At 46.1% G+C, this 10,979-nt stretch overlaps 1 protein-coding gene across 1 annotated transcript; it reads left to right on the forward strand.

The window, feature by feature from the left end:
- Positions 1-9,110: 9,110 nt before the first annotated feature.
- LOC120674948 (putative disease resistance protein RGA3) lies at positions 9,111-10,722 on the forward strand. Its single transcript, XM_039956044.1, has one exon. The coding sequence runs from the start codon at positions 9,151-9,153 to the stop codon at positions 10,720-10,722; it is 1,572 nt and encodes a 523-aa protein (XP_039811978.1). The 5' UTR covers positions 9,111-9,150.
- The last annotated feature ends 257 nt before the right edge of the window (positions 10,723-10,979 follow it).

Consider the following 10,979-nt stretch of genomic DNA (forward strand, 5'->3'; position numbering starts at 1 on the left):
TCATTTTAAAAAATGGACCCACCTACGATCTGCAACATCTAAATTCATCTCGATAAGGATTTAACTTTGATGATCTTAGCATACATTCACACCCGCAACCGAGAGATGCTCTGTTTTTCAATCTGCGAAGAACTCATATTGAATATCCAAATTTTATCAATGGAATAGTCAACTTTGTCCTCAAGTTTTCGGCGGAAGCTCAGCTTCATCCCTAAACTTCAATATTGACCGTTTCAATCCTCAAACTTCTCCATGCAGCTCAATTTAGTCCTTCATCCTATATGTCATACCATGTTAGCCCATCTCATCACATCTAATCATCTACGGTTCATAACAAATAAGCATTTCTATAAATTTAGTCAATATAAAAGTTTCACCTTGATGAAAAATAATGTACAATTTTTAAGGAACAGAATTGATCCCAATTTAAGAAACATATTTATTGTACAAGCACACAAGTTCCTTTTTTGCAGAAAAATCATGTAGATAGAAGATAAAGTTTTATTGTCTCATCTTTAAGTGTCTGTGAACCAATATATGTTGCTGCTAAAAAAAACACTTGGATGTTGATGTGACATGCCGTCGTGGCAAGATAAGTAGGACAAAGAACTAAATTGAGTTCCGTGGAAAATTTTGATGACCAAAAATGATCATTTTAGTAGTTTAGGGATAAAATTGGTCCTTCATCGAAAGTTCAAGGATAAAATTGGTTGTTCCACCTCTTTTGTCTATAAGAAATAGTTTGGACTAAACTTTCAAATAGTTGAGTTAAGACAATATAATGTTAGACTATTAGGATCACACAGTGCACGGATCGAGTGGGGTTTCTTTCTCTTTTCCTTTTCTGAGTACAAGAGCCCTAGATCTACAACAATTACATAGAGAAAAGAGGGAGTAGAGGACCTTCTGTGCCACCAGTGGAGCTCGAGCTGGCCATCTCGGGTTCGTTGATGGAGATCCGCTCAAAGGCGGCGATGAGCAGTGCAGCAAGGTCAAGGCCGGCGCGACGGCGGCGGCGGAGCTTCCCACTGCTCCAGCGCCCCCCTAGTAGATCGGCTTAGGGTTTATGTGGGTGAGGGTGTTGGCGGCGCAGTAAACTTCATACCGTGCGCCCCGGCCCTCACCCCTATTTATTGTGGCGCTGTGCAACGGGGGTCCACCAGCCAGAGGAAGGTTGGACGCCCCCGATCAGGGTGCATGGGGAAGACCGAGTCGGAGCTGGGCTTTGCCGTTGGGCAAAAGCCCAGTCCGAGATCAACACTAACATTCTCCCCCTTGATCTCACTTTACTTTTCAACTTTATACTTTATCTTTAATACTTTCAACTTTACTCGTTCCATCATAGATTAGCACATAGAGCATGCCTCATCGTCATGGCCAGTTGCCGATAGATTCAACAGCTACCATACACTTCACTGTTCTGAAACAATTCTTTAACCTTTGGGCCCTATATTATCCAGGAATCACAGGCTTTCCCTTAAACCTATGCCGACTATGTGTTCACTAAACATGCTGGGTGGTAAGCCTTTTGTGAGCGGATCCGCAAGCATTTTCTTTGTGCTTATATGCTCAAGAGTAATGGTGTGATCCTAGATTTTCTCTTTCATAACATAGAACTTTATATCAATGTGTTTGGCAGCACCACTTGACTTATTGTTGTGAGCATAGAACACTGCGGGTTCATTGTCGCAGTACATTCTGAGTGGTCTTTGAATGCTGTCTACCACTCTTAAACCGGGTATGAATTTTTTTAACCATTCAACCTGCCCCGAGGCCTCATAACATGCCATGAACTCCACGTACATCATTGATGATGCAGTGACACTTTGTTTGGAGCTTTTCCCCAATATAGCTCCCCCTGCGAGCGTGAACACATAACCGGACGTGGACTTTCGGTCATCGATGTCCCCCGCAAAATCCGCATCTGAGTACCCTTCTATCTCCAGAGAATCGGATTTTCTGTATGTCAGCATGAGGCCTTTTGTGCCCCGCACATAATGCAAAGCTTTCTTTACCATAATCCAGTGTGTCTATCCTGGATTACTTTGATATCTGCCAAGTATCCCGGTAACAAATGCCAAGTCAGGGCGAGTACACACTTGAGCATACTGTAGGCTTCCGGCAGCTGAAGCATATGGAACCACTTTCATTTGATCGATCTCATACTGGTTCCTGGGAGATTGAATTTTCCCAAATCTATCGCCCTTGACTATAGGAGCAGGTGAAGGCTTACAAGCATGCATACTGTATTTCTTTAGAACTTTTTCCAAGTAAGTCTTTTGTGACAATCCTAATACCCCCTTTCTTCTATCTCGGTGAGTTTCAATTCCCAGAACGAATGAAGCTTCACCGAGATCTTTCATATCAAAATTTGAGGACAGAAATTTCTTTGTCTCCAGTAGTAGACCGACATCACTGCTAGCAAGTAAAATGTCATCCATGTACAGGATAAGGAAAATAAATTTTCCACTTTTAAACTTTGCATAAATACAATTATCCTCATCATTTTCTTTAAACCCAAATTTCCTTATGGTCTCATCAAACTTTAAATACCACTGCCTAGAGGCTTGCTTTAATCCATAAATGGATTTCCTTAGGCAACATCCCATACGCTCTTTTCCTTCCATGACAAAATCTTTCGGTTGTGCCATGTAAACACTTTCATATAGATCTCCGTTAAGGAATGCCGTCTTTACATTCATCTGATGTAACTCTAAGTCATAATGTGCCACCAGTGCCATTATAATTCTGAAGGAATCTTTACATGAGACTGGAGAGAATATCTCATTGTAATCAATCCCTTCTCTTTGCGTAAAGCCCTTTGCCACGAGTCGTGCTTTAAACCTTTCTACATTCCCTCTGGAGTCACGTTTAATCTTGTAGACCCATTTGCAGCCTGCTGTTTTGGCCCCTTTAGGAATATCCTCTAAATCCCAAACACCGTTGGAACTCATCGACTTCATCTCATCTTCCATAGCCTCCAGCCATTTGGATGAGTGAACACTTCTCATGGATTTTTCATATGAAGTGGGATCGCCCTCCATATGAACCTCTTCTGTATTATAAACTTTATAGTCGCTAGAAATAGCTGACCTCCTGACTCTTTGAGACCTTCTAGGGGCCTCAACTTCTGGTACATTTTATACCTCAACTTGTGGCACATTATCCTCTTGGGGCTGTTGTGGCTCCCCCTCATCTGTGGCAATTGGTTCTGTCAGATCCTGAAGGACAGGTTCTCTATAAACATTTGTTTCCACAGCTGGAGAACTCACAACAGGTGTTGGCCTCACAATATCAGGTATTGTGGGTGCAGCAGCAACAGGTAGTGAGAAAAATGGCTCTTCAATCATTGGAGTAGGCACACACACCCGCTTCTCCTCAAGATCAATTTCTCGAGCTACCATGCTCCCCCTGACCATTTCTTCCTCTAGGAAAACAGTGTGTCTCGTTTCTACAAACTTTATGTGTCTGTCTGGGCAGTAGAAACGAAAACCTTTTGACTTTTCAGGATAGCCAATGAAATGGCAGCTTACTGTCTTGGGATCCAGTTTTTCAATATTTGGGTTAAACACTTTAGCTTCAGCTAGACTCCCCCACACACGCAGGTGGTTTAGTGAGGGTACTCTTCCTGTCCACAGCTCGTACGGTGTTTTGGGCACCGACTTACTTGGCACTCTGTTGAGAATATGGATAGCGGTTTTTAACGCCTCCATCCACAAACTCAATGGCAAGGTGGAGTAACTCATCATACTGCGCACCATATCCATCAGTGTACGGTTACGACTTTCAGCTACTCCATTCTGCTGAGGCTCGCCCGGTGTGGAATACTGGGCGACTATTCCATTTTCCTGTAGAAACCTCGCAAAAGGTCCAGGAACTTGTCCATACGGGGTATGCCGACCGTAGTACTCTCCCTCACGATCGGATCTTACTATTTTAATTCTTTTATCATGATGATTTTCAACTTCAGCTTTGAATATCTTAAATTTATCCAAATCCTCTTATCTTTCTTTAATTAGATAAATGTATCCAAAACGGGAGTAATCATCTGTGAATGTTATGAACGAGTCACAACCATCCACACCTCGCACAGGAAAAGGACCACAAATGTCTGTGTGAATTATCTCTAAAATTCCTGCGCTTCGTTTGGCACCCTTTTTAATTTGCTTTACAAACTTTTCATTAATGCATTCTATGCATTGTTCAAGATCAGATAACTCTAGTGGAGGAAGAATTTCATTCTTTACTAATCTCTCAATTCTCCCCCTCGAAATATGGCCAAAACGACAGTGCCATAATTTCGACGATTCAACTTGAGTTCTCTTTCTTTTCCTATTCGCATTCACTGACAAGGACGCTATCACATTTACATTCGCATCATACACAGAATGTACTTTATCACGCATAGATAATAAATAAAGCTCATTGTGAAGGAAAGCATCACCAACACAATTATTATCAAACCATAGTTCACATTTGCCATTCTCAAAATGGCAACCATAACCATCTTTGTCTAGACGTGACACACTAATCAAGTTTCTATGAAGCGAAGGAACAAATAAAACATCTCTCAATACAAGCATAAAGCCATTAACTAGCTCGAGGGAGACATCACCAACAGCTTCAACTTCTGCTTGTACTCCGTTCGCAACTTTAATGTGTCTTTCACTTCTTAGCATAGTCCTTGTCGAATGGAATCTCTGTAAAGAATTTGCAACATGCACAGTTGCACCAGAGTCAATCCACCAAGTAGATTTAGAAAACTGTATATACAGGGATTCATTAACAAATGATATTACATTCTCACCATTCTTTGCCATTATCATCTTTAAGTAGCTGGGATAATCTGCTTTACGATGCCCCTTGTCATGGCAGTGGAAGCACTCATCTTGTGCTGGAGGGCGCTGTTGCTGATACTTTTGTGGCATAGGAGATTTGTCTTTGGACTGTGAGGAAGAGCCAGCTTGGAAAGACCTTTTCTTTTTATTGTGGACAAAATTAATTGAACCACCATTCTGGCGCTTCAACCTTTCTTCTTCTTGCACACACATTGCTATTGCCTTTTTCATGTTCCATTTCTCTGGCTGTGAGTTGTAGTTTACAACAAACGTTGCAAACTCTTTTGGCAGAGAGGCGAACACCTAGTGAACAAGAAACTCTTCCTTGAGATCCAAGTCCATTGATTTGAGCTTGGAGTTCAAGGCGCACATCCCCATGATATGATCCCTTATAGTACCGGCATTGCCATAGTACCTCTTTGTGACCAACTGCTCTATGATCTGTGTGGCATAAGTCTATGAAGAACCAGTAAACAGATTCTTTATCTTTTCAAGGTACTCTGCAACAGAATCACACTCTCCAATTGAACCAAAAATGTTAGAATCAATTGTGTTCTTTATTACTGCCACACATTTCTTGTTGGCATTGTTCCACTTTGTCTTTTTGAGATCATAAGCCATCTTTAAGGGAGCATAGTCCCTTTACTTTTTCTGCCACTCAGCATCAGTGTCAGATTCCCCTCTCACTGGAGCCGGTGGCTCAGTGGATTTTGGAGTGGTAATCATCTCATCCACCTCTCTACAGACGAAAGCAAGATCAACCTTCTTATCCATTCGCCATAGTTGTCTCCTTTTAGGGTCGGGATGTGATTGATGAATCCCATCAAGTTCATCCCCGCTGAAAATTTCAAAAAATAGTGAGAACATAATAACAATAATTGCATGTAATAATTCCAACATTGGTCAAAATAGAACATACAACTGTTTATGCAATTAAATCTATATCACCGTTGGGCAGAAATAGAAATAAATGCACAAGAACTATACAAAAAATTATAATATTGCTATTAACAAAGTTGGTCAGAAAATAACAATATCATAATACACTTTTCAAGTAATCCTTCTAAACATGCTCTTAAATTTAATTGTCCCGTTGGTTCGAATTAAATTAGAGAGCAATAACTTTAAACTTTGTAGTGGAAACATGTAAAATTCATTTATTTAGAAATAATATGACTGTAAAATTTTACTTTTCTCTAAGACAAATTATCCCGTTGGTTCAAATTTGAATAGAGAGTCAAACTATACAAAAAAACATCAAATAAATGCTTCTGAAAATGAGTAAAACAATTCGTAATCTATAATGTTGAAGCGGCCCGACTCCGAAATCGGCTCGCGGCCCAAACTTGCGCGCGGAGCCTCCTCGCGCCAGCAGCAGGCTCTCGGCCTGTTCGGCTGGCCCACTAGAGGCCCCGCGTTTCCGTGCATAGCGCGCCTCCCCCGCGCCCAGGCCGCAACCTGGGCCTAGACCGGGAAAACGGCCTCCCGCGCGACCCCTCTTGGGCCGCATTCATCCCAAAACGCGGTTGGACGATCCCTGCCGTCAGATCGCATCTGACGGTTCTCTGTCCTCTTCGGCGGGAGAAAAACCGGCGACCGGCCGGTGCCCCAAACCCAAGCGGCCATTCCTTCCCTCCCATTTCTCTCTCTTGCTGAGCGACGGCGGCCATGGATGGCCGGAGGAAGAAGTGGCGGCGCCGCCGCCGCCCCACTCGCCGGTGCGTGCGCTCGCCCGTGCAGGAGCGCGCCGCCGTCGAGCGGGCTGGCGGTGGTCCATCCCATGTGCCGGCGTGCCGGCATCATGGGTGTGTTGACGCACGGCGGTGGCCGGCGTTAGTGCCGGCGACGGGACCCAGGTGAGTCGCGCCTCTCCTCTTTCTTTTCCTAGGGTTTGGGTTTCGACTTTCGAGTTCGATTTGCATCGATTCTCTCATTTCTTTGACCGATTTGAATCCAAATCGATGCTTTTGCAACTTTTCCGATTTGAGATCGGTGTAATTGTTGTCTGTTTCTTTCGATTCGAAACGAATCCATCCTTTCTCAACTCGATCTACACTAGTGTAGGCGTCTGATACCATTGTTAGACTATTAGGATCACACAGTGCACGGATCGAGTGGGGTTTCTTTCTCTTTTCCTTTTCTGAGTACAAGAGCCCTAGATCTACAACAATTACATAGAGAAAAGAGGGAGTAGAGGACCTTCTGTGCCACCAGTGGAGTGTTGGTATTTGGTAACGTCACGAATAAAATCCGCAAGCGCACGGATACTACTGTAGCTTTCACCCAAGAGTATTCCAGGGTATCGTATCCACTAGGGAATGTGAGTACGCTATCTACAGGTTCAGGTTCATCCAAAGACACACACGCCGGTGTGGAGAAGACAGAAGAGAGGACTTTCTATATCTAGAGTCTATGCCTAGAAGAAGAGATCACGTCGCCGTTATAATTCGAGCTAAAGGTGTCGACCGGCTTATACAAGCCGATAGCTCCTAAATGATGCTCTATCCAATATCCGAACGTGGAGGATTACTAGAAGGCTCGAACAGGGCTGTTACCACCTGCCGGCTACCTCTACAAACCGTGGGACTATCAGATAACTGAGTGGTATAGTCCAGCCTAGACATCACGTCTACGCCTTTCCCTACTAACCTTAGCCCTGGCCAAGACTACCCTTTTCTATCCGGGGTCTTAAGCTAAGATCAAATGCTACTCGCTAGCATACACATAAACTAATATAAGACAGATATGATAACTTGCGATCTAAACTCTAATTCCAAATAAACAAACAAAGAAAGTCTAGAACACTTACAACCGAATAAGCATCCGTCGAGGTACAAGTGGAGAAGAGTGCCGATAAACCCAGCACTTCCCCCGACTCCTCCTCACTCTCCTCCTCTTCTTCTACACCTCCTAGTCTACCTAAGCATCTAGGATGAAGGCCTCAAGCTCCAAGGGAGGAAGGGTGAGTTGAGAGGGTGAGATGTGTGTGTTCATTCCTCTACCCCTCCCCTTGTATTTATAGGAGGGAGCCACGGGGTGAGCTGCAGCCGAGCCTCATCAAACCGTCATCACCAACCAGTAAGAGACCTCCACGTGGAACCTGGAGGCAGTGGGGCCCACGGGTAGGTCGGCCGGCCTCCCAGTGGGCCCATCGACCTTGCATTTTGGCATGTGGGTCGCTTCCTGGGCCCACTTGTCAATGGAATGAGGTTTATCTTTTATCATGTCGGTTCCTTGCTCTGGTGGGCCCTATACTCCATATTCTGACATGTGTCGCATCCTGATTCGTCGGAACGTTGTGTCTTGGATTAAACCACACCATTATGCTGCAAAATTAGCTCAAAATCACCTGCACACATTCTAAAACATCATCTGTGGAATCTGTTAGTAATTAAATCTATCCTAGCATTTATTCCACATTTTGGTTCCTTTTTGTGCAGGAGTTGACGGTCAAAATTGGTCGTTAGTGACCGTCAACATGGAGCTCGAGCCGGCCATCTCGGGTTTGTTGATGGAGATCCGCTCAAAGGCGGCGACGAGCGGCGCATTAAGGTCGAGGCCGGCGCGACGGCGTCGAGGACGATGACGGCGACGGTGGGGCAGAACTGGCGGCGGCGGCGGAGGAGCTTCCCGCTGCTCCAGCGCCCCCATAGTAGATCGGCTTAGGGTTTATGTGGGTGAGGGTGTTGGCGGCGCGGTGAACTTCGTACCGTGCGTCCCGGCCCCTCACCTCTATTTATTGTGGCGCTGTGCAACGGGGGCCCACCAGCCAGAGGAAGGCTGGGCGCCCCCAATCAGGGCGCGTGGGGAAGACCGAGTCGAAGCTGGGCTTTGCCGTTGGGCAAAAGCCCAATCCGAGATCAACACTAACATATAACATTCATTTATTTGTGACCGGAGTGGACAATTAGATAACTAAAACCACTAATATGTCCTTACATGTTAATTTAGTTTTCTAAATGGGAAAAGGTCAAAATAAGTATAATAGTCATACTCACGAGTGACAAGTTATCTACTCCCTCTAATCTTAAAAAAAAAAGTTATCTACTCCCTCCATTACTAACTATAGATCGCTTTGACATTTCTAGATTAGATATTTTTTTAATATGTATCTAGATATATTGAATATTTAGAGGCATAGGAAAAAATACGGCCTGCTACTATTAATTAAGTCATTACCTTAAAAGAATTTTCAAAGTCTGCCGTGTCCACCGCAGACAGAGTCACAGAGATGGATACATACTCCATGCACACACTCCAGCGTTGAAGGCTTGAAGCTATTGCTCGTTCCATTCACACAGGCGCGTTCGCCATGGAGACGATTGCCTCCGCGATCCTCGGCGACCTCATCAGCCGATCCGTATCCTTCGCCCTGGACAGGTGCTACCACCGGTGGCGCAGCGCCGGAGGCATCGAAGACGCCCCGCAACGGCTGCGCCGCGTGCTTCTACGACTTCAGGCCGTCGTCGAGGAGGCCGACAGGCGGCGCGTCACCAACCAGGCGATGCTCCGGCAGCTTCAGCTGATGAGGGAAGGCGTGTACAGAGGCTACTACCTGCTCAGCGCCATCAAGCGCCAAGGCGTTCCCGAGGTCAGCAGTCTTCGTGATCGCTCGTCGTTGGCCTCGTCCCTGTTCAATCAGGCAAAGCGCTTGTGCACTGTCTCAGCCAGGACGACGCCGGCGAGCACGGCGCCTGAAGACACAGGACGGGGGAGGGAGGGGGAGGCGAAGGCGAAGGCGAAGGCGGAGCTGCAGGAGGTGCTCACCGGCCTAGAACGCATGGCCAGCGACATGAAGGAGCTCGTCGTGTTCCTGAGCTGCTACCCTCCGGCGCGCCGCGTGCCTCACAGCGGGCACCTGTGGCTGGAGAACAGCATGTTCGGCCGCGAGGCAGAGCAGGAGAAGATCATCAGCTTCTTGCTGGGACCAGAGCCTGTGGGCGTGGATGGTCCGGGCGTGCTTCCAGTGATCGGTCGACCAAGAGTTGGCAAGAGCACCCTCGTCGAGCACGTCTGCTTGGACGAGAGGGTGCGCGGGCACTTCTCCCTGATCGTCTTCTTCAGCCAAGGCGACATCGAGGATGGAAACCTATCGCCGCATCTGGGAGACAACGGCACAATCAAGCACCGGGATCTCGATCCGGCCGGGAAATCGCTGGTTGTTATCGAGCTTGCTGGCGACGTGGATGAGCAGACATGGTGGGGAAGAACACTGTTTGCACTGCGAGGACGACGCACCACGCCGGTCAGCAAAATCATCGTCACAAGTCGATCGGAGAAGATTGCAAGTTTTGGGACAACACAAGCTCTCGAGCTGAAATCTCTGCCTCGAGAAGCCTACTGGTACTTCTTCAAGACGATCGCGTTCGGGAGCATGGGTGCAGAGGATCAGCCGGAGCTAGAATCTGTGTGCATGGAAATGGCGGACCTTCTGAATCGATGCTTCATATCGGCCAATTTGTTCGGATGCCTGCTGAGAGCCAACCCTTGCTATCAGTTTTGGCGAAGGGTTCTCAACGGCAACAGACAGTACATCCGAATGCACTTCCTTCGCTTTGGTGATCATCCTTGCGATCTCCTACTGATGAATGGTCGGCCGATATACCTTTGGAGATTACCCAAGACTGATACCGTGGTCACAGCTTACCATACTTACCAAACGTGTTCATCCCAGGAGCATGATGTCCCCAAGATAACCCTGAATGAGTTGCAGGTTGGAAGTGCAAGGCCTCGAGGGAAGTTTGAGGTCGTGGCTTGGAAGTCTCGCATACCACCCTACTACAGCTACGTCCTGAGTTGTCGGGTGCATTGTCGTCGTTCCTCCGTGTGCCCGCCCATGAACAAGCAAATCCAGCACCGGCAGCCACGACTGAATTCGGTTTGAACTTTATGTTCACGCTGTATAGCTATGTATGTTCTATCCATTCAGAGATCAGTATAAAGCAGTGGCAACACTTAGGTGTTCTGCTTTGTGATCATATGTGTTCTTCTCTGTAACAGATTAGCAGCAACTCGGCTGTTATTTTTCTGGAAGTAATTCCAAACGCAGGATTTTAATATTGAGGCATGGGTGTAGCTTGCTAGAAGTTCAAATCTAAAGACCCTTAAATCGTACTCTGCTCTTTTTTTCTACCCCGTGTC

This window comes from Panicum virgatum, chromosome 5N (assembly GCF_016808335.1).
Source record: "Panicum virgatum strain AP13 chromosome 5N, P.virgatum_v5, whole genome shotgun sequence".
Taxonomy (NCBI): domain Eukaryota; kingdom Viridiplantae; phylum Streptophyta; class Magnoliopsida; order Poales; family Poaceae; genus Panicum; species Panicum virgatum.

Excerpts from the sequence above, each read along its gene's own strand:
- LOC120674948 (XM_039956044.1), top strand. The coding sequence starts at position 9,151 with ATGGAGACGATTGCCTCCGCGATCCTCGGCGACCTCATCAGCCGATCC.